The following is a 27,281-nucleotide window of genomic DNA, read 5'->3' as shown; positions in this document are numbered from 1 at the left end:
TTGAAATTTCTTAAAATTATTAATTCATCAAAATATGTAAACATTGATTCATTGACTGATTGATTGATTCCTTGATTCATTGATCCATTGATTCATTGATTCATTGATTCACTGATCCATTGATTCATTGATCCATTGATTGATTGATCACGTTTGTATTATGAAATGCTTCATTAATCAATAAGACAAAAAATACACGAATAATTACACGTGATACGTGACAATAACCACAACTGGTTATTATATCATGTGAGGAATATTTTTGCAGTGTGTGATATTTTGCATGAAGATTTTATGACACAAGCAAGAAGATATCGATGACTATTGGGCACAACGATAAACGAGTGAAGACGTGAAACAGAGAGAAGTAGAGAAGAGAAGAATGATACTGATGACTGACCGACCGACCGACCGACCGACCGACCATTCGTCCACAATATTGACAAATCGATCATCTAGGAAGAGGAACGGGGTAGACGGGAGGAATGGGGGTGGAAAGTAGAAGAAAACTATATTGAAATTTTGTCAAAAATATTACTGGTAAGAGAAGAAGAAGAGAGAGAGAGAGAGGGAGAGAGAAAGAGAGAGAGAGAGAGAGAGAGAGAGGGGGGGAAAGAGAAAGATTCATGAAGGGGGACAATACGGCACTCCATTAAGATCGTAGTCGATAGAATATGACAGTTAGACGCCAACTGACGGCAGACGGGCAACTGACGGCCATCTCTCTCTCTGAGGTGCAGAAGAAGAAGAATTTGAATTGTGTGTCGCTGTCTGTTTGTCTAAATGGCTTAACTTGCCTGTGTTTACGTTTTTTCAAACAGCAATCATTGTCTGTCATAACCTTCAACGAGAAATATTTTCACGTTCTCTAATACTTTCAACTTTATGGCACTGCCATACTTTCTTTCTTCCAACAACCAAACAGTTTTCAGTTTTTGAATTCTATTTTGTGGTGGTAATATTCCTTCTTTCATTTGCTTTTTCTCTTTGATTTATTTTACAATTCTTACCTTTAATCATCAATTCTGTCCGGATTTGTTCCTGACGTAAAATGTACATACACATACATACATACATACATACAAACACACACACACACTCACACACATATACTGTTTGTGGAATTGTTTGTTGGATTATTTGGCTCTATGTTGCCATAGTTTTATAAAGTTTGCCGGAATGTTTGATGTTGTTGTTGAATGAATATAAAAAGTACAGAAAATATTGATAAGCTAATTTGATTAATAAGTTAATTGTATTGATAAGCAAGTTTGATTAAGTTAATTATATTGATAAGCATAAGCGAATTTGATTAAGTTAATTATATTGATAAGCATAAGCGAATTTGATTAAGTTAATTATATTGATAAGGATAAGCGAATTTGATTAAGTTAATTATATTGATAAGCATAAGCGAATTTGATTAAGTTAATTATATTGATAAGCATAAGCGAATTTGATTAAGTTAATTATATTGATAAGCATAAGCGAATTTGATTAAGTTAATTATATTGATAAGCATAAGCGAATTTGATTAAGTTAATTATATTGATAAGCATAAGCGAATTTGATTAAGTTAATTATATTGATAAGCATAAGCGAATTTGATTAAGTTAATTATATTGATAAGCAAATTTGATTAATAAGTTAATTATATTGACAAGCAAATTTGATTAAATTAATTAAATTTGTATTATCTATGACATATAAGTTAGACTAAGGTAAGCTAAGGTAAGGTAAGAGAAGGTAAGGGAAGTTTATTTGATTAAATTTGTATTATCTATGACATATAAGTTAGACTAAGGTAAGCTAAGGTAAGGTAAGAGAAGGTAAGGGAAGTTTATTTGATTAAATTTGTATTATCTATGACATATAAGTTAGACTAAGGTAAGCTAAGGTAAGGTAAGAGAAGGTAAGGGAAGTTTATTTGACTTGTGCTAGAGTTTTAATGAAATAATATGATGATGACTCATTCATATATTTATCAGTGATATTTCATTTAGTTTTCAATGAATGAAATTATCAAAAAAGGAAAAAAAAATTTTTTTTTTTCCTTTTGCTCATTTTAGTTAACTTGATAGCAAAAAGAATGATAATTATTTCTTAAAACAAAATTAATTTGTTTTATAATTATTTTTCATTTTTTGTCGTTTCTTTTTTTTTAAAAAAAAAAAAAAAATCCATTATTCAAATTTTATAAGTTATTAAAGAAACAAAAATATGTTTAAATTCAAATTATTATTATTTGCAAAAAAAATTTTTTGTTCTAATTTTTTACAAATTAATGAAATGGTAAATTTCTTTTCTTTTTCTTTTTTTTTTTTTTTTTTTTTTTGTTAAAAAATGTTATATCTTTTTTCATTAGCAGTCATTTGTTTCCTCTTCTTTTATCATCATCTTTTGCTTACTTTGTTGTTATATTTTAGATATTGCCATTTTGTTTGTTTGTTTGTTTATCTTTTTTTTGTTTTTGTTTATTTCTGTAAAAGAAGAGAAAAGCGCTTAACCATTGCAAGCATAATAAACGATTAAAATGGAGAAATTACTGAATAATTGTTTCGTTTTTCTAGCCTTGGATTTTTTTTTTTTATGTTTCATTTTTCAGTTTTATTTAGAAAGAGAGAGAGAGAGAGAGGGAGAGGGAGAGGGAAAGGTGTCACGACATGGATTTATTGTCACAATTGGTTGCCTGCAAACAATCATCAAATGAAACTGATCAAGAAGAGATCAATTTCAGTACTACTACTACTACTACTACTGCTGCTATTGCTACTAATATTAGCTTAAATAGAAATGAAGGATTAAAAATGATGGAATCAGATGTTAACAAAATTGCTGTAAACACAATGAAATCAAATGTAGTTTGTAAAATGGAAGAAGCAAATTTGGAGAGCAATGATTCACCTAAATTTGGAATTGTAGAAAGTTTTATGTTGAAGGTTTTATCCTTTTTATTTTTTGAAAAGTTAAAATTGCATTCATAAATTGATAAAATAAAATTCAAAAAGATTACTGAATAAGTTCTGAAAGCTCTGAAAATATAATGAAAAAAAAAAAAATAAATAAATAAATATTTGAAATAAAAATGAAAAGAAAAAAAAAAAAAAAAAAAGAAATTAGATTTACTCTTCAAAAGATATTACTATAACTTCAGATGGCACCAGATTCAGGTGTTCAAATTTTTCGTTCAAAAAAAGGTTTCGAAAAATTGGCATACGATGGATTCCTGTATAATTTGGATAAGCGTCATCAGAAATATGTCTTATGGCGATGTGAAATGAGCAAAAAACCAGGATATAAATGCAGTGGTCGAGTTCGAATGACCGAAGATTCTCTCGAGGTAAAGTTCAATGTTCTCCTGAACATTCTTGCCGGGTTTGAAACCATTTATGTTGTAGAATAAGATGTTCTTCTCTCTCTCTCTCTCTCTCTCACTCTTATCGAACAGCTATAATTCAACAATGTAAACATATTGTTGATTATTATTTTTTTTTTTTTTTTTAGCAATTTCAAAAATGGGAATTATATGCTTAAGTTGCTACCATCCTTTAGTTTTCTTCTTTTCTGTCTTTGAATTATGAGAGTTTAATATATGATCTCATCTCAATATATAATCTCTCTATAAGAGCTTAATGATCTCACAAACCTGAAGCAGGCAGGTGACCAACTGACTCCAGCTGACCAGCCTGAGAGCAGTCGGATGTTCAGCTGACCAACCTGCTAATCAACTTGAGAACAGATAGGTGTCCAGTTGACCAACCTAAGAACAGTTAGGTATCCAGCTAACCAATCTGAAAGCAGGTAGATATCCAATTGATCAACTTGAAAGTAAATAGGTGTCCGGCTGACCAACCTGAGAGTAGGTAGGTATCCAGCTGACCAACCTGCTAATCAACTTGAGAGCAGGTAGGTGTTCAGCTGACCAACTTGAAAGCAGGTAGGTGTCCGGCTGACCAATCTGAAAGCAGGTAGATATCCAGTTGATCAACCTGAAAGCAGGTAGATATCCAGTTGACCAACCTGAGAGCAGGTAGGTGTCCGGCTGACCAACCTGAGAGCAGGTAGATATTCAGCTAACCAGTTATATGCTTCCAGTATTGTACATCTTAATATACCATCAATGACATTGTAATGAGAACCTGTAAGAAATTTAGAAGTAAACCACTTAGTCATTCTATCCTGTAACATTTGATCAGGTAAAATCAGCCAGATCATCTCTTTATGGTTTTTTAGGTGATTTTTTTTTTTTTTTTTTTTTGAAAAACAGGATTTGATTATGGGTTATGCAAAAGTAACAAATAGCGCCTGCTTATTAGCGCCATATGAATGATTTCAGATGTATAGTTCACATTCACATCCACCAAATCCACTGAAAGTTGTCGCAGATATACTAAAGGCACGACTCTATGCTGCTGCTGAAGATCCAACGAATAGTTCAAAATTTTTATATCATGAAGCTGTTCATTTGGCTTCATTTGCTGGATCTTCAGGTAAAAAAAAAAAAGAAAAAGAAAATTCAATCAAGAAAAAAACTTACGAAAATATATTTAAATTTCAAGTTTAAATTTTTCTTTTTTTTTTTTTTTTTTTTTTTTTGTTCAAATATTCAAATTTACTAAATTATTATTAATCGTAAAGTAAATATGGGAGAGCTGAATAAAGCTTCATTATTATTTTTCATTGGTTAATCGTAAAGCTATATTAGCACTATCGGAGTGATAATATCCTTTCATATCTGAATATTATCGAAAAAAAATAAATTAACTTCCTGGATTTATTTTTTTAGTTAAGCAATGAGTGTTAAAGAATGAGTATATAGCATCATTTCCTGAATTGTTTATTTCCTGCAGTAGCACAGTAATTTCCTGAAAACACTTATAGTTTGGGAAGTTTTTGAAATTACTGTCATCGTTTGTCCAACATATATATAAGAATAAATTTTGAAATTGTTCGTTTTTTTGACGAGAACATTAGACTGATACTTGACGTAAGATTTGACGTAAATAAATTTTTCGACGTAAATAAAATTTTGGTATATACTCTTTGAAGATATTATTTTACTTGCCAAACATTCCTGTAATCTTCAGCTAATATGAACTACACTTATACTAAGCTACTTTGTTTATCAGTTAACCATTTTATTGATCTCCTTGATATGTTAACTTTTATAGGTCTACCAAAACTTGGCTCAATGCAACGGGTGATCAGTCGTAAACGTCGTCACACGCAAAAATTATTGGAAGAAAGTTTAAATCCTACTTCATCAAGTTATGATTCGAGTAGTATTACCTCGACATCAACCTCAAACGATGGAAATTGCTCCATTAGTGATCTTTTGCAGACTGCTGAACGATTGCAGTTCCTTTTCACTCCCTCAGGAGGTAACACTTATGATTTTTATCAATTCGTTATCATCGATAAACAATCTTATCATTGTTTATTGTGCAATGGAAGATTGTATGATTGGTATGGGAATGAATTCTTGATGGTGCAGATTATTTGATTTAACTGTCAATGATCATTTAGCATTGATTAGCAACTTGGCATTTGTCTCCTTGATATGCTTGAAATATCCAAGCGGAATTCTGCACCATGTTTATGACATTTGATTTCTTATTAAATTAATATTTCTATCACAGAACTCAGAGTTGACGTTTTTTTTTTTTTTTTTTTTTTTTTTAAGGATTTAAAGAAATTGAACCTGAAAGAACTAGAGATACGAGTGCTGAATATTGTACCGATGAATGTAGTAATATGAAAAAATCGAAAGCAAATATGGATGATAGGAAAGTTGAGCTGTTGCCGTTGCAGTCATTTTTTGCTGATGCAAGCATATCCGACGAAAAAACGGAATGTTCTTTTAAGCCTTCGGTTAATGATTTTTTTTTTTGTTTTCTTTTAAACTTTTTTTTTTTATAGCATGTTTTTTTTTTTTTCAAACTTTTTTTATGGATAAATAAATTTGGTTAGATCTTTTATCAAAGCTATTATGCCTTCTTTTTGTTACTACTTTTACTTCGTCAGTATTTTAGGAGTTAAATTTATTACACACATACACTTATTATTTTATTTCTGAATTTGTACAATTCTTTTTAAACTTCAGTACATACTTCTTGACTTGACTAAATTTAATGAGTTAGAACTTAATTCAATCAACTATACCAGAGTGTTTTAATTTGAGTAACAAAAGATGAAGTTACTTAATATATCAACCTTAAGGTAAGATGTCATTATTTTTTCATAAAATTTGTGCTGTTGAAAACCTGTTTGCGTTAAAAGAATAAGCGTTGTGTTTTTGGGAGGGGTTTGCGTTACTTTCTCTCTATCAGTTTGTATCAAAATGGTTTGATTGGTTTGGTGCAAATTTTGCAAATAATCATGAGATTTGTATGAGAAAAAAAAAATTTCTAATATCAAAATTTTATCAGAGAGAAAATTTTATCAAAATTTTATCAGAGTAATTAATTATTCATGATATTTTCAGAGAAGTAAACGAATGGAAATTCAGATTCATTTACAACGTGTTGCTCAAGATATCGGTATATCAGATCTTACTTCATTCGATCTTGCAGAAGCATTAGATGATGCAGATCCATTGAAATTTTTGCGTAATGAGTTTGCATATCCGAAAATGAGAACTTTACCACATGGTAGTAAAATTATTTATTTCATTGAGAATTTTTAGACTGTATAATTTAGAATCATCATGATGAGTTGCATACTTGTGATTTAACTATTTTAGTGATTTTAAATGATTGAAATTAAAACACAAAAAAAAAACAGTCATATTGTAGGGTTATTCTCTGAAAAAAGACTGAGCAATGTGATGGTAAACAAAAGTTGAAAAAGTTAAAAATAAAAAAAATGTTATTGTCATGATTTTATTGAACATTTCGTTCTGTTATGCTATTTGCATGAAATTAAAATAGGTAGACCAGCTCTTTTTCTGATTTTTTTTTTCGGATTATTCAGATTATCCGTTTTTTTTTTTTCATAAAATCAGATTATTTTCATAACACTAGTAATGACTTTACTAATTTGTTTTTCTTTTTTTTTTTGCAGTTGATTTATTATTAGTGAACGCTAACGATGATGCCATTTATATGTGCGGTAATTCGTTAGGATTAATGCCGAAAGGTACGAAACATCTTATGGATGAACAGTTTGAGAAATGGGCCAACATGTAAGTATATATTGTCTATAAATAAACTTAAAAATTTGCACAATTGTGTGTTATAATTTCACATTTATTACCAATGTTGTTATGTTGCTTTTCTCAATTAGATGTCTGAGTTCAAGTTTAACAAAGTCAGAAATTTTTCTCATAAAATTTTTCGAAAAAAAAAAAAAAAAATAGTAATTGACATGAAATTTTTGGTTTTTTTCATTTTATTTTCTAATTCTATATGGTGATTTAATTTTAGGGGTGTTTTTGGACATTTGCAAGAACCATTAGCATGGGCAAAAAGCGATCAATCAATACTGGACAGTATTGCCGAATTGGTTGGAGCTCAACGAACAGAAGTAGCTTTGATGAATAGTTTAACTGTTAATTTGCATATTTTGTTGGTAAGTTGGTAATTTCAAGTTGGTAATTAAGGATAAATTAGACTAAACCAAAGATTTTTCCATTTGTTTATTTTTTAATTGGTATCATCGATACTATGGTGTTATATGTAATTGAGAATTCAGTTGTAGCTCGAGTTTCTCTATTTTCCTTATTCCTGCCTCTAAGAATGCAACCCGAAGTCTTTTTCCTCCATGTTTTTCTCTCGATAAGTAATGATTTATATACTTTTTATTGCAGACAGCTTTTTATAAGCCTACACCGAAACGCCATAAAATCTTTATTGAATCAAAAGCATTTCCTTCGGACCATTATGCAATTGAGTCGCAAATTCGTCTAAAAGGATTTGCTGTTGAAGAAAGTTTAATCTGTATGCATCCACGGACCGTAAGTTTTTTTATTCTTTTAATATTTTATTTAGTTTATACTTTTAAGCACTGAAGGATTGATATGAAAAAATTTTTCAATTTTTCAACTTTAAAAATCTACATTATAAATGATAGATTCAATATGCTTTAATTTTCACTCAGCAAATGTAGCTCTGCTAATTTAAGTATTTAAATAACGAGATGTTGCAGTGTAATTGATTGATTGATTAATAGACTACTACTGCTTATTTTAGTTTGAAATATTCATAAAAGTTTCACTAACTATTCTGTAGGGTGATGATTGTATTCGAAACGAAGATATTATAGCGTTAATTGAAGAACAAGGTGATACGATAGCAATAATTTGGTTCAGTGCTATTCATTATTATACGGGTCAACTGTTTGATATAAGGAAAATAACTAAATCTGGACATGATAAGGCAAATATTTCAATCTTTTTTTTTTTTTTTTTTTTTTTTCAATTTTATCTGAAGTTTTGTTAATTTCGAATTTTATAGCTAATTTTTATTTTTCTTCCTGACTTATGTTTATCGTGAAATTATTTTAACATATTTATTCATTGCAATACTATTAGCTAGAAATTAACTAAATTCAATTTCATTTTCTGTTTTAAGGGATGTCTTGTTGGTTGGAATTTAGCGCATGCATTTGCAAATATTCCATTATCATTGCATGAATGGGATGTTGATTTTGCGTGCTGGTGTACCTATAAGTATAGTTGTTCTGGTGCCGGAGGTATTGGTGGCTTTTTTGTGCATAAACGTTTTGAAACGGATAAACGTGAAAGGATGGTTGGTTGGTGGGGTCATAAGGAAGAGACACGTTTCTTCATGAATAATCGTTAGTTTCACATTTGCAAACATTTGACCGTTTTTGGTTCGGATTTTATTTTCATAGACTGTTATAGTTTAGGAATTTTTCCAGAAAATGAAACTTACAAAATGCATAATATTAAGCATCTCTAGCTTAATAGCTAACACCCGATATTACTTACCAAATCAAATAGTAAATTAGATATTACTTATCAAAATATTACAATTACCAAAACTACCTGGGCTTGATGGACTATTTGCTGGCATATACCATGGTTAAATAAAAGTGAAAATTCTTTCCATCAAAATTCCAACTAAATTTGTACCTCACAGCATTGAAGTAAAATTGTTGAAATAGATTGATGTTAAAATTAAGCAAGAAATATTTTGTTTTCAGAATTGGAATTAGAGAATGGTGCAGCAGGTTATCGTATCAGTAATCCACCGATGATGCTTATGGTTCCATTAATTGCTTTTTTAGATGTAATAGCGCTTTTATTGATTTCACAGTGCAGTATATTTTCTTTTTCTTTTCAAATTAGAAGAAAATTCATGTTTGATAAGCTATTAATATTGATTAGATAAAATGTTTTATGTAAACTATTACTTTACATATGTAAAAAATTCTATATTTGATATTGGCTCGATTTGTTACCAATATAATAACTTAAAAGTTGACAATAAAATTTAGATAATCTTATAATAATTTAATACTATTTGATTTGAATATGCAAAAAAAAAGTGTTTGACCGTTGACCATTTTTTGTAGGTGCTTTCGAAAACAACAATGCAAGATTTACGAACAAAATCTTTATTACTTACCGGTTATTTAGAATACCTCATCAATCATTTCCTCAGTCCGTCTTCCTTAAATCGAAGGACTAAAAAGGTTAACTTTTTTTTTTTTTTTTTTTTCATTTTCTGAAATAATTGATATTTTGCGTGTCGAATATTTTTTTTTTTTTTTTGTTTGTGTAAATCATTTGTGATTTTTGAATCAATAACACATTTCATCTACTTGTTATGAGCTATATATAAAGTGATACTGATATTTTATACTTGTAAGAAATGTTTTTATCTTTAAATTATTAAATGATTTCTTTTTTTTTTTTTTTTTTATCTTTTACTTTATTATTTCAGATAATGTGTACAATCATGACGCCATCTGATCCTGAGCAACGTGGATGCCAGCTTTCGTTGAAATTCAATATTGACATATCACTTGTGTACAGAGAATTAGTTAAAAGAGGTGTAGTGGTATGTTCTTAATAAAAATTATACATAAATTTGAAAAAAAAAAAAAAAAAAAAAAAGGAATCTTTTTTCTTTATAGATAGTTTTCCATAAATTTTTCAAGTTTGAAAAGATTGAGTCTAAAAAAAGAAAAATTCTATAATTTTTGATTTAAAAATTTTTAATTTTTTAGATTGATAAGCGATATCCTGATGTGATACGTGTAACACCAGTACATCTGTATAATAGTTATACTGATGTTCATCGATTCATGCGAGCATTATTGGATTCATTGATTGTTGTTGAAGGTGATTATGAGAAATTATTGTGATCTGAACTTTTTTTTTTTTTTTTTTACTAAAAAAAGATTAGAATTGTATTTAACAACTATTCACAAATTTTTATTTTTTTTACTTCTAGAAAATTCCTTTTATGTCGTATGAATATGAGAAATATGTACAGATTTTTTTTTATATGGTATTTGATAAAAGTTATTAGTATTTGTTAGAATTTGATGCAGTAAATTATAAATCTCATAATTTATCCATAACATATCAGTGCTTAAACTGGACAACATTCTTATAACTTTTTTCTCATCTAACACTTAGAATATTTAATTAATTAATTTCCACAAAATGGCGGAATCTTGATTTAATTAATTAATTTCCACAAAATGGCGGAATCTTGATTTAATTAATTAATTTCCACAAAATGGCGGAATCTTGATTTAATTAATTAATTTCCACAAAATGGCGGAATCCTGAGATGATGTAAATTAGGTTAAATGAAATTAAAATTTTGCTTATACAATAACAAATCTAAGCTCTAAGCGTTATTCTTAGCTCAAATCACTGAACATTAATTAGGTAGAACAGTTAACTTTAATTGTTTGTGGTAGTCGAATGATCTAGCATAATTTTACGGAAACTTTTCAGTTAAGCGAAATGATCATAATACGGAAATATGATCGTAAGTAAGTAATAGATGTTAGAGTAATAAAGTAGCAGTAATTTTGGATGAAGCATAGAAATTCAAGAAAAATGTTGAAAAATTATTTTAACCAAATATAAATTGTAGAAATTGATTGCATGTTTGTTTACCCTTCAAAATACAAAATTTACCCAAGGATCAGGTATGTTTGTTATTTACCTATCATTCATATGCATTTGCTTTGGAAGCTTTGTTTTCTGTTTTAAAAATTTTGTGATAATTTAAGTAATTTCTTTTAATTTTATATACTGAAATAAATATTATTAGAATAAAAGTGGTATGAATGGTTTTAATAGATAAAACTGCAAATTGATAATTAAATTGATGTTAATCCATCTGTCAAATGATTGAACAAAATTTGTCAAACTTAAGTTTACTAGTGAAATCAGTGATTTCCAAGTATATTGTTTTTTTTATTTTTTGTTTTTTTTTTTTGTTCATAAATTTCAAATAGTTTAATAATTTTTTTGTATGAGAATTGTAAATTAATTAGTTATGTGACGAAGCTGATTAATTTTTATTAGCATAAATATGATTTTAATTACTTTCTTACTCATATATCAATTTTAAAAATCTTTTTTTTTATCGGGCAATTTTCATTTGCAAATTTAAACTTTTTTATTTGTTGTTAAATTATTCTTCTGCAATTTAATTTAATTCTGTGACAAACAAAAAAAAAAGTAGAAACTTGAAGAAAGAGGAAAAAATTACTGACGAAAATAATATAATGGAAATTGGTAATTTTTCAATTAAAGTATTTTTAATTGCTTTGGATAAAATTAAAATTCAAATTATATATATTTCGTTCTGAGAAAAAAAAAAAAGAAAAAAAATTTTTTTTTTCCAAACAAAATTGCTTGATAAGAAAATATTACTGAAGAAAAAAGTATATATGTCTTCATGAAATGGAAAATTACCAAAGTAAAAAAAAAAAAAAATTATTTGCAGAAAAGGCAATTTTTTAAATTTGAGAGCTTTTTGTGGTTGTTTCTTATCTCAGTAAAAGACATTAAAATTAGCAGCAAATGATAAAAACTGGAAATGAAATAAAATGAAATTAAATTAAATTAAATGAAATGAAATGAAATAAAAAGGAAATGAAATAAAATGAAATGAAATGAAATAAAATAAAATGAAATGAAATAAAACGAAATGAAATAAAATAAAATGAAATGAAATGAAATAAAACGAAATGAAATAAAACGAAATGAAATAAAATAAAACGAAATGAAATAAAACGAAATGAAATGAAATAAAAAGGAAATGAAATAAAATGGAATGAAATAAAATAAAACGAAATGAAATGAAATAAAAAGGAAATGAAGTAAAACGAAATGAAATAAAATGAAATAAAATAAAATAAAATGAAATAAAACGAAATGAAATAAAATAAAATGAAATGAAATGAAATAAAACGAAATGAAATAAAACGAAATGAAATAAAATAAAACGAAATGAAATAAAACGAAATGAAATGAAATAAAAGGAAATGAAATAAAATGGAATGAAATAAAATAAAACGAAATGAAATGAAATAAAAAGGAAATGAAGTAAAACGAAATGAAATAAAACGAATTAAATAAAATGAAATGAAATAAAACGAAATAAATGAAATGAAATGAAATGAAATAAAACGAAATGAAATGAAATGAAATGAAATTAAATAAAATGAAATGAAATGAAATAAAACGAAATGAAATAAAACGAAATGAAATAAAACGAAATGAAATGAAATAAAAAGGAAATGAAATAAAACGAAATGAAATAAAACGAAATGAAATGAAATAATAAGGAAAAGAAATAAAATGAAATGAAATAAAATGAAATGAAATAAAATAAAACGAAATGAAATAAAACGAAATGAAATGAAATAAAAAGGAAATGAAATAAAACGAAATGAAATAAAACGAAATGAAATGAAATAAAATGAAATGGAATAAAATGAAATGAAATGAAATAAAACGAAATTAAATAAAATGAAATGAAATGAAATAAAACGAAATGAAATGAAATAAAAAGGAAATGAAATAAAACGAAATGAAATAAAACGAAATGAAATGAAATAAAATGAAATGGAATAAAATGAAATGAAATGAAATAAAACGAAATTAAATAAAATGAAATGAAATGAAATAAAAAGGAAATGAAATAAAACGAAATGAAATGAAATAAAAAGGAAATGAAATAAAACGAAATGAAATAAAACGAAATGAAATGAAATAAAATGAAATGGAATAAAATGAAATGAAATGAAATAAAACGAAATGAAATAAAACGAAATGAAATGAAATAAAAAGGAAATGAAATAAAATGGAATGAAATAAAATAAAACGAAATGAAATGAAATAAAAAGAAATGAAGTAAAACGAAATGAAATAAAACGAAATTAAATAAAATGAAATGAAATAAAACGAAATAAATGAAATGAAATGAAATGAAATAAAACGAAATGAAATGAAATAAAATGAAATGAAATAAAATGAAATGAAATGAAATAAAACGAAATGAAATAAAACGAAATGAAATGAAATAAAATAAAATGAAATGAAATAAAACGAAATGAAATAAAATAAAATGAAATGAAATGAAATAAAACGAAATGAAATAAAATAAAACGAAATGAAATAAAACGAAATGAAATGAAATAAAAAGGAAATGAAATAAAATGGAATGAAATAAATAAAACGAAATGAAATGAAATAAAAAGGAAATGAAGTAAAACGAAATGAAATAAAATGAAATAAAATAAAATAAAATGAAATAAAACGAAATGAAATAAAATAAAATGAAATGAAATGAAATAAAACGAAATGAAATAAAACGAAATGAAATAAAATAAAACGAAATGAAATAAAACGAAATGAAATGAAATAAAAGGAAATGAAATAAAATGGAATGAAATAAAATAAAACGAAATGAAATGAAATAAAAAGAAATGAAGTAAAACGAAATGAAATAAAACGAAATTAAATAAAATGAAATGAAATAAAACGAAATGAAATGAAATAAAAAGGAAATGAAATAAAATGGAATGAAATAAAATAAAACGAAATGAAATGAAATAAAAAGAAATGAAGTAAAACGAAATGAAATAAAACGAAATTAAATAAAATGAAATGAAATAAAACGAAATAAAATGAAATGAAATGAAATGAAATAAAACGAAATGAAATAAAACGAAATGAAATGAAATAAAATGAAATGGAATAAAATGAAATGAAATGAAATAAAACGAATTAAATAAAATGAAATGAAATGAAATAAAACGAAATGAAATGAAATAAAAGGAAATGAAATAAAACGAAATGAAATAAAACGAAATGAAATGAAATAAAATGAAATGGAATAAAATGAAATGAAATGAAATAAAACGAAATGAAATAAAACGAAATGAAATGAAATAAAAAGGAAATGAAATAAAATGGAATGAAATAAAATAAAACGAAATGAAATGAAATAAAAAGGAAATGAAGTAAAACGAAATGAAATAAAACGAAATTAAATAAAATGAAATGAAATAAAACGAAATAAATGAAATGAAATGAAATGAAATAAAACGAAATGAAATGAAATAAAATGAAATGAAATAAAATGAAATGAAATGAAATGAAATAAAACGAAATGAAATAAAACGAAATGAAATAAAACGAAATGAAATGAAATAAAAAGGAAATGAAATAAAACGAAATGAAATAAAACGAAATGAAATGAAATAATAAGGAAAAGAAATAAAATGAAATGAAATAAAATGAAATGAAATAAAATAAAACGAAATGAAATAAAACGAAATGAAATGAAATAAAAAGGAAATGAAATAAAACGAAATGAAATAAAACGAAATGAAATGAAATAAAATGAAATGGAATAAAATGAAATGAAATGAAATAAAACGAAATTAAATAAAATGAAATGAAATGAAATAAAACGAAATGAAATGAAATAAAAAGGAAATGAAATAAAACGAAATGAAATAAAACGAAATGAAATGAAATAAAATGAAATGGAATAAAATGAAATGAAATGAAATAAAACGAAATTAAATAAAATGAAATGAAATGAAATAAAACGAAATGAAATGAAATAAAAGGAAATGAAATAAAACGAAATGAAATAAAACGAAATGAAATGAAATAAAATGAAATGGAATAAAATGAAATGAAATGAAATAAAACGAAATTAAATAAAATGAAATGAAATGAAATAAAACGAAATGAAATGAAATAAAAGGAAATGAAATAAAACGAAATGAAATAAAACGAAATGAAATGAAATAAAATGAAATGGAATAAAATGAAATGAAATGAAATAAAACGAAATTAAATAAATGAAATGAAATGAAATAAAACGAAATGAAATGAAATAAAAAGGAAATGAAATAAAACGAAATGAAATAAAACGAAATGAAATGAAATAAAATGAAATGGAATAAAATGAAATGAAATGAAATAAAAAGGAAATGAAATAAAACGAAATGAAATAAAACGAAATTAAATAAAATGAAATGAAATGAAATAAAAGGAAATGAAATAAAACGAAATGAAATGAAATAAAAGGAAATGAAATAAAACGAAATGAAATAAAACGAAATGAAATGAAATAAAATGAAATGGAATAAAATGAAATGAAATGAAATAAAACGAAATGAAATAAAACGAAATGAAATGAAATAAAAAGGAAAGAAATAAAATGGAATGAAATAAAATAAACGAAATGAAATGAAATAAAAAGGAAATGAAGTAAAACGAAATGAAATAAAACGAAATTAAATAAAATGAAATGAAATAAAACGAAATAAATGAAATGAAATGAAATGAAATAAAACGAAATGAAATGAAATAAAATGAAATGAAATAAAATGAAATGAAATGAAATAAAACGAAATGAAATAAAACGAAATGAAATAAAACGAAATGAAATGAAATAAAAAGGAAATGAAATAAAACGAAATGAAATAAAACGAAATGAAATGAAATAATAAGGAAAAGAAATAAAATGAAATGAAATAAAATGAAATGAAATAAAATAAAACGAAATGAAATAAAACGAAATGAAATGAAATAAAAAGGAAATGAAATAAAACGAAATGAAATAAAACGAAATGAAATGAAATAAAATGAAATGGAATAAAATGAAATGAAATGAAATAAAACGAAATTAAATAAAATGAAATGAAATGAAATAAAACGAAATGAAATGAAATAAAAAGGAAATGAAATAAAACGAAATGAAATAAAACGAAATGAAATGAAATAAAATGAAATGGAATAAAATGAAATGAAATGAAATAAACGAAATTAAATAAAATGAAATGAAATGAAATAAAACGAAATGAAATGAAATAAAAAGGAAATGAAATAAAACGAAATGAAATAAAACGAAATGAAATGAAATAAAATGAAATGGAATAAAATGAAATGAAATGAAATAAAACGAAATTAAATAAAATGAAATGAAATGAAATAAAACGAAATGAAATGAAATAAAAGGAAATGAAATAAAACGAAATGAAATAAAACGAAATGAAATGAAATAAAATGAAATGGAATAAAATGAAATGAAATGAAATAAAACGAAATTAAATAAAATGAAATGAAATGAAATAAAACGAAATGAAATGAAATAAAAAGGAAATGAAATAAAACGAAATTAAATAAAATGAAATGAAATAAAACGAAATAAATGAAATGAAATGAAATGAAATAAAACGAAATGAAATAAAACGAAATGAAATGAAATAAAATGAAATGGAATAAAATGAAATGAAATGAAATAAAACGAAATTAAATAAAATGAAATGAAATGAAATAAAACGAAATGAAATGAAATAAAAAGGAAATGAAATAAAACGAAATGAAATAAAAACGAAATGAAATGAAATAAAATGAAATGGAATAAAATGAAATGAAATGAAATAAAACGAAATTAAATAAAATGAAATGAAATGAAATAAAACGAAATGAAATGAAATAAAAAGGAAATGAAATAAAACGAAATGAAATAAAACGAAATGAAATGAAATAAAATGAAATGGAATAAAATGAAATGAAATGAAATAAAAAGGAAATGAAATAAAACGAAATGAAATAAAACGAAATTAAATAAAATGAAATGAAATGAAATAAACGAAATGAAATGAAATAAAAGGAAATGAAATAAAACGAAATGAAATAAAACGAAATGAAATGAAATAAAATGAAATGGAATAAAATGAAATGAAATGAAATAAAACGAAATTAAATAAAATGAAATGAAATGAAATAAAACGAAATGAAATGAAATAAAAGGAAATGAAATAAAACGAAATGAAATAAAACGAAATGAAATGAAATAAAATGAAATGGAATAAAATGAAATGAAATGAAATAAAAAGGAAATGAAATAAAACGAAATGAAATAAACGAAATTAAATAAAATGAAATGAAATGAAATAAAAAGGAAATGAAATAAAACGAAATGAAATGAAATAAAAGGAAATGAAATAAAACGAAATGAAATAAAACGAAATGAAATGAAATAAAATGAAATGGAATAAATGAAATGAAATGAAATAAAACGAAATGAAATAAAACGAAATGAAATGAAATAAAAAGGAAATGAAATAAAATGGAATGAAATAAAATAAAACGAAATGAAATGAAATAAAAAGGAAATGAAGTAAAACGAAATGAAATAAAACGAAATTAAATAAAATGAAATGAAATAAAACGAAATAAATGAAATGAAATGAAATGAAATAAAACGAAATGAAATGAAATAAAATGAAATGAAATAAAATGAAATGAAATGAAATAAAACGAAATGAAATAAAACGAAATGAAATAAAACGAAATGAAATGAAATAAAAAGAAATGAAATAAAACGAAATGAAATAAAACGAAATGAAATGAAATAATAAGGAAAAGAAATAAAATGAAATGAAATAAAATGAAATGAAATAAAATAAAACGAAATGAAATAAAACGAAATGAAATGAAATAAAAAGGAAATGAAATAAAACGAAATGAAATAAAACGAAATGAAATGAAATAAAATGAAATGGAATAAAATGAAATGAAATGAAATAAAACGAAATTAAATAAAATGAAATGAAATGAAATAAAACGAAATGAAATGAAATAAAAAGGAAATGAAATAAAACGAAATGAAATAAAACGAAATGAAATGAAATAAAATGAAATGGAATAAAATGAAATGAAATGAAATAAAACGAAATTAAATAAAATGAAATGAAATGAAATAAAACGAAATGAAATGAAATAAAAAGGAAATGAAATAAAACGAAATGAAATAAAACGAAATGAAATGAAATAAAATGAAATGGAATAAAATGAAATGAAATGAAATAAAACGAAATTAAATAAAATGAAATGAAATGAAATAAAACGAAATGAAATGAAATAAAAAGGAAATGAAATAAAACGAAATGAAATAAAACGAAATGAAATGAAATAAAATGAAATGGAATAAAATGAAATGAAATGAAATAAAACGAAATTAAATAAAATGAAATGAAATGAAATAAAACGAAATGAAATGAAATAAAAAGGAAATGAAATAAAACGAAATGAAATAAAACGAAATGAAATGAAATAAAATGAAATGGAATAAAATGAAATGAAATGAAATAAAAAGGAAATGAAATAAAACGAAATGAAATAAAACGAAATTAAATAAATGAAATGAAATGAAATAAAACGAAATGAAATGAAATAAAAAGGAAATGAAATAAAACGAAATGAAATAAAACGAAATTAAATAAAATGAAATGAAATGAAATAAAATGAAATGAAATGAAATAAAACGAAATGAAATAAAATAAAATAAAATGTGTTCTGTTCATTGAAGCGTTATTGTTTGAAATATTCATAATTACAGATGCTAGAAGGTAGAAGAAATTTGTTGAAGACAATAGTAACAAATTCTAAATATTTCCAAAAACAAATTTCATTGCATTATTTATTTGTTTGTGAAATTTTTAAAAAAAATAGATTTTTTTGAAAATGTCCAAAAAAAAAAATTTTTTTAATTTTCAAATTTTATTTCAGGTGTAAAATTTGATTCTTTTTTCTTCTTAAAATGAAGTATAATTTAAGTTTTTTTTCAACAAAATATTCATCTCATCTTTTCGTGATTACCAATACATTTCAATAAATAAATCATATCAGTATCATATCAGTATTGATTAATTCATATCAGTATTCATGATCTCAGGTAAATGTGACAATATGTCACATTTACCTGAGAAGTTAATTATTGGACGTATACTGCTTAATTTTCAGTTTTAATTTTTTAATAATTGACGCAATGATATTTACTTTAATTATTATTACAATTAGATCATTTCAAATTTTAAAGTTACGTGATATTTCACGTAACTTTAAATTTTATTACATTGATTTTTTTGATATGAAATATCTAATAATTTATAAACATATTTTTTACCTTTTTTTTTTCTCTCTCTCTCTCTTTTTATTTCTAAAAAAAATAGAAATCTTTTTTGAACGTTTCTTTTTTTTTGCTTTAATTTGTTTTAGTTTGTGTTTTTTTTTTTTATTTTTTCACGTAAAAATATTCTCTACTCTACTCTTATATTGAATGACACTTTTTCACAGCAAATTAATTTTAATACTTTGACAAATTTTGACAAAAAAATAAAAAATTTGTCCAAATCAATGCTTTCATATTTGTTTATTTGTTTGTTTGTTTATTTATTTATTTGCTTATTTATTTGTTTGTTTTTACATAGATGAGAATTTGAATGCTTTGGCAAATTTTGGCAAAAATAAAAAATATTGAAAATTTGTCCAAATTATTGCTTTCATTTTTGTTTGTTTATTTATTTGTTTGTTTCTTTACATAGATGAGAAATTGAATGCTTTGACAAATTTTGACAAAAAAATAAAAAATATTGAAAATTTGTCCAAATTATTGCTTACATCTTTGTTTATTTATTTATTTGTTTGTTTCTTTACATAGATGAGAAATTGAATGCTTTGACAAATTTTGACAAAAAATAAAAAATATTGAAAATTTGTCCAAATCATTGCTTACATCTTTGTTTATTTGTTTGTTTATTTATTTGTTTGTTTTTACATAGATGAGAAATTGAATGCTTTGACAAATTTTGACAAAAAAATAAAAAATTTGTCCAAATCAATGCTTTCGTGTTTGTTTATTTATTTATTTATATGTTTGTTTCTTTACATAGATGAGAAATTGAATGCTTTGACAAATTTTGACAAAAAAATAAAAAATATTGAAAATTTGTCCAAATCATTGCTTTCATGTTTGTTTATTTATTTATTTATATGTTTGTTTCTTTACATAGATGAGAAATTGATACAATACATTTAATATTTTGTAATGAAGAAAAATAGCTGATTGGTGGATTGGTTGCTACTACTTCTACTTGCTACTGTTGTCACAAATCATCAATCAATTTGATAATTTAAAAAAAAAAAAAAAGATGAAAAGAAGAAAAGCAAAAGAGAGAAGCATTACAAACACATAACATTTAGTTATCGAATAGTTTTTAAAGGTTTAATTTTTCTTCTCCTTCTTCCTGCTCCTTCATTCCATTTTCATTTGCTTTTTATTTTTTAAATATTTTTTTTTGTTTTTTTGTTTTTTTGTTTTTGCATCATTTATATGAAATATTTATTGATAAAAAATGATATCATTAACTGTAAATGAATAATTGAAAATGCAAATGCAAATAAGTTTATTTATTTTAATTTCTAAATAAATTTCCATTTCTTTTTTTTAATTAAATATTTTTATTCGTTTTCATTTAATACACATATAAATTATTCTCTTTCATTTATCACAAATTTAATTTGATTAAGTTAGTGATAAGGTGAATGTATGCATGCAATATATATTTTTATTTTAAAATATTTGAGAATATTGAGCATTACTGAGCTTATCAGTTTGCTTATCACTTAGTAATTATGAGATGCTAAGATTGTTTAAAATTTTTGATTTCATATTTAAAAGGTAAAGAACACTTCTCAAAAAGACTTTTTTATGGTACCTGTTTTATTGTTTGACACTTTTATCAAACCAGTTTATCAGTGTGATGCGACATTTGTGTTCCTTTTTTTTTTCTTGATTGGATTTTTTTTTTTTTTTTACTTTTGTTTGTTGGAAATAACCTTTTTACCTTCAATTAACTTAACTTTACTTTAGTTACCTTAACTTAACTTAACTTAACTTAGGTGTCTTTTACACTATTATATTCTTTTTTTTTGTGTTTGATTTGTTGGAAATAACCTTTCTACCTACAATTAACTTAACTTTACTTTACTTACCTTAACTTAACTTAGGTGTCTTTTACACTATTATACTCTTTTTTTTGTGTTTGATTTGTTGGAAATAACCTTTTTACCTTCAATTAACTTAACTTTACTTTACTTACCTTAACTTAACTTAGGTGTCTTTTACACTATTATACTCTTTTTTTTGTGTTTGATTTGTTGGAAATAACCTTTCTACCTACAATTAACTTAACTTTACTTTACTTACCTTAACTTAACTTAGGTGTCTTTTACACTATTATACTCTTTTTTTTGTGTTTGATTTGTTGGAAATAACCTTTCTACCTACAATTAACTTAACTTTACTTTACTTACCTTAACTTAACTTAGGTGTCTTTTACACTATTATACTCTTTTTTTTGTGTTTGATTTGTTGGAAATAACCTTTTTACCTTCAATTAACTTAACTTTACTTTACTTACCTTAACTTAACTTAGGTGTCTTTTACACTATTATACTCTTTTTTTGTGTTTGATTTGTTGGAAATAACCTTTCTACCTACAATTAACTTAACTTTACTTTACTTACCTTAACTTAACTTAGGTGTCTTTTACACTATTATACTCTTTTTTTTGTGTTTGATTTGTTGGAAATAACCTTTTTACCTTCAATTAACTTAACTTTACTTTACTTACCTTAACTTAACTTAGGTGTCTTTTACACTATTACACTCTTTTTTTTGTTGTTTGAAATAATCTTTCTACCTACTTAACTTAACTTTACTTTACTTACCTTAACTTAACTTAGGTGTCTTTTACACTATTATACTCTTTTTTTGTGTTTGATTTGTTTGAAATAATCTTTCTACCTACTTAACTTAACTTTACTTTACTTACCTTAACTTAAGTTAGGTGTCTTTTACACTATTATACTCTTTTTTTGTGTTTGATTTGTTGGAAATAACCTTTTTAACCTCAATTAACTTAACTTTACTTTACTTACCTTAACTTAACTTAGGTGTCTTTTATACTATTATACTCTTTTTTTTGTGTGTTTGATTTGCTGCTCATGTATGCATTAACTCTTATCAGCAATGATAATAGCTAAGAACAGTTATCACTCGTTTTAATTATTTCACCTGACTTGAAATATTTTAATATTTTTCATCAATAAGATAATTAGATTCAACTTAAACGTAGAATGTAACCTAATGGTGATCACAGCATTCTGAACTCTGACCTCTAAGCTTTTTAATCACAATTCTGCTTTTTGAAATTTTGTTTTTTTGATGAAAATGCTAATGATTTGATGTTATCAGTAAAATTAACATTAGATTATCATAACAAAATGTTAAGCATTTTGCAAATGTTTAAAAGAAAGAATAAAAATTAAACAAATATACAAATTACAGTGAATTTTATTGTAATTTCTGAATAAGAAAACATTGATTATTTACATTTATTTGCTCTCAAACATATTTTATTCTTCCCAAAAATGTTTTTTTTTTTTCACTTTTGGCAGTTTTTCTTGGCTAAATTATCAAAATAGCCTGAATAATACTTTAGGCTAAGCCATATTATCAGAAAAATATTGATAAGGCTGAAAATAATTCGAATACACTTATCATTAGCCAAATGAAGTAGTTAGTTCGCATGCATTGGATTAAGACGAATAGTTGAAAAGAAAAAAAGGCTATCATAATGGCCTGAATAATACTTTAGGCTAAGCCATATTGTCAGAAAAATATTGATAAGGCTGAAAATAATTCGAATACACTTATCATTAGCCAAATGAAGTAGTTAGTTCGCATGCATTGGATTAAGACGAATAGTTGAAAAGAAAAAAAAAAGACTTATAGTTCTTCAAATTATTCCAATCAAACTTTAATACTGCAATTTAAATTTCGAATGTTCTTATGAATTTTATGGCAGTTGAAAATATGTAAAATTTTTAATTAAATAAAAAAAAAAAGTAGGAAGGAAAGCTTTTGTGAGGATTTGAGAAGGAATAATGCTAGATGGAGAAGTTATAATTTTATTTAATATTTATAAAATGCCATAAAATTCATAGGAACATTTGTCGAGATATTTTTATTGTATTCTTGCGAGATAAAAAAGAATTAGATGATTACAGGGGATGGGGAAAGTGATGATAATAACCCGGATGTTGGGTATTGTTAAATGTAAAGGAAGGAAGGAAGGGAGGAAGAGAGGAAAACGGATTCGATCATTTTACTTCAACAAATTATTCCGGTTTTTTTGTCAACAAAAAAAAAAAAATTTCCTTCCTGAACACAAAACGAAAAAATCATATGACAAAATTAAAAAAAAAAAAACTTTTTTATTTGCTAATTTTATTTTTATATATCATATTTTAAATTTAAAATAAAACTATCAATATTAAAGTTTAATAAAAATGACAAAAAGAAAAAAAAAATTGAGCAAAAAATTTTTAGCTTTTTTTTTTTTTTTTTCGAAATTAAAAAATTACTTTCTGTCACATTTATGATTTGTTATTTAATAACTTTTCTTTTTTCTTCCATTTCACTTTTTATTTATTTTTTTTTCTCTCTCTCAAATATTAATTTCTCTCTCCTTCTTTTTTTTTTTTTTTGAAAATTTAAAATATTTATAAATAATAAATATTTGCAAAATCTTTAATGAAGTATTGAAATAAGAATCCAATTGTTTTCATTTCTTTACCATTTTATAATTTTTTTTTTTTTTTTTTTTTTTTAAATTTCTTTTAAAATTTTAGTTTATAATTTATTTAACTGTTCTTTTCTTATGCAAATTTTTGATGTATTCGTTTATTTTGTCATAAAAAAAAAGAATAATTTTAAAAAAAAAATAAATAAATAAAAGATTTTCTTTTGATAATTTTAAAATTTAATTAGCTCTGTTAAAATATACCTGAACCACCTGTTATTCAGTGATAACAATGATAAATATTGATATGTGCTACTATTAAAAATGGTACTGTATGGCTAAGTAAATATTAATCAACTGAAGAAGAAGAAGAAGACGAAGTACCAGCACCTGCTTATTCAACCATTTGTTTTAAAAAACCACCAGCTGGCTAACATTTTTTAATAATCAAAAAACATATGGCAAAAAAAAAAATAAATAAATAAATAAACAAGTGAATTAATATGTTTTTATTTAATGCTTCTTCATGTGCTTAAAACATTTATTTCATTTTATATATAAAAGAAAAGTTTGAAGAAATTTCATCTCGAGAATATTGTAGTTCAATCTTGTAAGATACATTTTTCTTTTCATTTCGAGAATATCGTAGTTCAATCTTGTAAGATGCACTTTTCATCTCGAGAATATCGTACTTCAATCTTGTAAGATACATTTTTCTTTTCATCTCGAGAATATCGTAGTTCAATCTTGTAAGATACATTTTTCATCTCGAGAATATTGTAGTTCAATCTTGTAAGATACATTTTTCTTTTCATCTCGAGAATATCGTAGTTCAATCTTGTAAGATACATTTTTCTTTTCATTTCGAGAATATCGTAGTTCAATCTTGTAAGATGCACTTTTCATCTCGAGAATATCGTAGTTCAATCTTGTAAGATACATTTTTCATCTCGAGAATATTGTAGTTCAATCTTGTAAGATACATTTTTCATCTCGAGAATATTGTAGTTCAGTCTTGTAAGATAAATTTTTCTTTTCATCTCGAGAATATCGTAGTTCAATCTTGTAAGATAAATTTTTCTTTTCATCTCGAGAATATCGTACTTCAATCTTGTAAGATACATTTTTCATCTCGAGAATATCGTAGTTCAATCTTGTAAGATACACTTTTCATCTCGAGAATATTGTAGTTCAATCTCTTAAAATACATTTTTCATTATAATTCACTTAAAACAACAATATGATTGACTGTCACCAAATATAGATATATATACTAACTATCCTTCTTTGTTATTTTTTTTTAAAAAAGACTAAAATAATAGATGAAAGAGTATTTATTTCTCAAAAAAAATAAATAATAATAATTATAAACAATTCAAAATATCATTGTAAATAATGGTATGTGCAAAATTTGAAGAATTCAATCATCATTTTACACTTCTTGAAAATGATTTTAAAAATGAAAGAAGCAATTTTGAGATCGTTTTGTTTTTTTTTTTTTTTTTTTCATTTAAAATTTATTTCACTGAGACTTATGAACAAAAAAAAAAAAAAAAAAAATTGTCTATTCTTTTTTTTTTTATTTTTTTTTTTTTTTTTTTTAAAAAAATTTCTTTATGTGAAAAACGTTTACGAGCAGCAATTACTTTTCTTTTTTTTTGCATTAAATTATAAAAGCTTTTGAAATTAGGCAGTTATGATGGCACCAATATATTATTATTATTATTATTATTACTACTATTATCATTATTATTATTATTACTATTGTTATTATTATTATTATTATTACTATTGTTATTATTATTATTGTTATTATTATTATTCGTCGTCAATCAGCAATCTTTTACTAATTATTTTCACGACGTTTCTCATTTTTTTATCTCATTTTTCCTAATAATTTGTTTGGCGAATTTAATGTTTTCTCTTTCCTATTTTTCATCAATTTTTTTTTTAAAAAAAACATTACTTTAAATAATTTTATTTCAATTATAATTTTATCTTCTTACGCTTATCAATAGCGAAACGTACGTGTGTGTGTGTGTGTGTGTGTGTGTGTGTGTGTGTGTGTGTGTGTGTGTGTGTGTGTGTGTGTGTGTGTGTGTGTGTGTGTGTGTGTGTGTGTGTGTGTGTGTGTGTGTGTGTGTGTGTGCGTTATTTTTTTTTAAACTTAAAATTATTTAAGTGAAAAAAAAAAAAAAAAGTTGATAGACGACTTTATTTATTTTGAAAATTAAATAAAAATTAAATAATTTTATTTCATTTATAATTAATTTTTTTTTTTAAATAATTTTATTTCACTTATAATTTATAATTAAATTAAATAATTATAATTTTATCTTCATACATTTATAAATAACGAAACGTACGTGTGTGTGTGTGCGCTGTTTTTTTAAAAAAAAAAAAAAAAAACAATTCTGAAATGAAATGAGTACTAAATTTCATTTATTATTTAAAATTATTTAATTATTTAAATTTTATTTAAAATTATGAAAAAAAGAAAAAGAGAGAGAGAGAGGTAGAATGGTAGACAAGTTTATTCATTTTGAAAATTAAATAAAAAATTGCTTAAAAATAATTTATTCACTAGTCACTACTATTCATTCCATTTGCTTGTGACATTTGCTATACTACCATATTTGATTTTCAGTTGTTGACAATCTTTGATGGTGCAATTTTGTTACTTCAAAAATTCATTATTTTCTTTCTTTCCTCTTTTACAAACTTTTCTTTTTTTTTTTTTTTTTAAATTTAAATTTAAAATTTTTAAAAGATATCAACTATTCATTGAATATTAACTTTTTATTCAGTTAATATAAAGTAAAGTAAATATTTTTTCTAGAAAAAATAGCTTTGTTAATTTTCATTTCAAAATGTTTTATAAAAAAAAAAAAAAATTTTCATATCAATTAATAAAACAAATAAATATTTCGTTTACTTTTTTTATATTACTTTAAGTGTAAGTAAAAATATTTTTTTTTTTAAAATATTTTTTGAATAACTGAATTTTTTAAAATGATAAAATTGCATTTAATTTAATTTTTGCCCTTAGAAAGAGATAGTTAAAATAAAAGAAATTAAATTTTGTTTACATGTAGCTTAGCTTTTTCTCTTTTTTTTTTTTTTTTTTTTTTTGTTTGTGAAAAGATGCTCTGTCCTTAATTTCACTGATATTAGTATCATTATTTCAATCTTATCAGTACTCAATCAATTGATGCAATGATAAATTCAACATTATCATTTAAGTAAACAAAATTTCTTTTCTTAAATTTTTTAGTTTCTTTCCTGATTCATAGATAAAAAATACTTTGGTATTTCAATATGTAATGTTTTCAGTTATATATGCAAAAAAAAAAAAAGAAAATTGAATCATTTTGTTTACCAAAATC

General features: G+C 23.8%; 1 protein-coding gene across 2 annotated transcripts; it reads left to right on the top strand.

The window, feature by feature from the left end:
* Positions 1-2,663: 2,663 nt before the first annotated feature.
* On the top strand, positions 2,664-10,332 carry Bma-kynu-1 (the record flags this gene model as incomplete). Of its 2 annotated transcripts, XM_043082683.1 has the most annotated exons (15): positions 2,664-2,939; positions 3,155-3,340; positions 4,337-4,490; positions 5,172-5,381; positions 5,684-5,871; positions 6,485-6,650; positions 7,063-7,183; positions 7,425-7,569; positions 7,808-7,954; positions 8,229-8,375; positions 8,571-8,796; positions 9,166-9,251; positions 9,538-9,657; positions 9,909-10,025; positions 10,195-10,332. In XM_043082683.1, 15 exons carry the CDS (start codon positions 2,664-2,666, stop codon positions 10,330-10,332), a joined length of 2,427 nt encoding a protein of 808 aa, XP_042938617.1. The 2 variants fall into 2 exon arrangements, with proteins under 2 accessions (XP_042938617.1, XP_042938618.1); XM_043082684.1 differs by lacking the exons at positions 2,664-2,939; positions 3,155-3,340.
* Positions 10,333-27,281: the final 16,949 nt, after the last annotated feature.

Source organism: Brugia malayi, assembly GCF_000002995.4.
Source record: "Brugia malayi strain FR3 genome assembly, contig: Bm_007, whole genome shotgun sequence".
Taxonomy (NCBI): domain Eukaryota; kingdom Metazoa; phylum Nematoda; class Chromadorea; order Rhabditida; family Onchocercidae; genus Brugia; species Brugia malayi.
The sequence above is the reverse complement of the archived record's forward strand: the minus strand, read 5'-3'. Positions and strand labels throughout refer to the sequence as shown.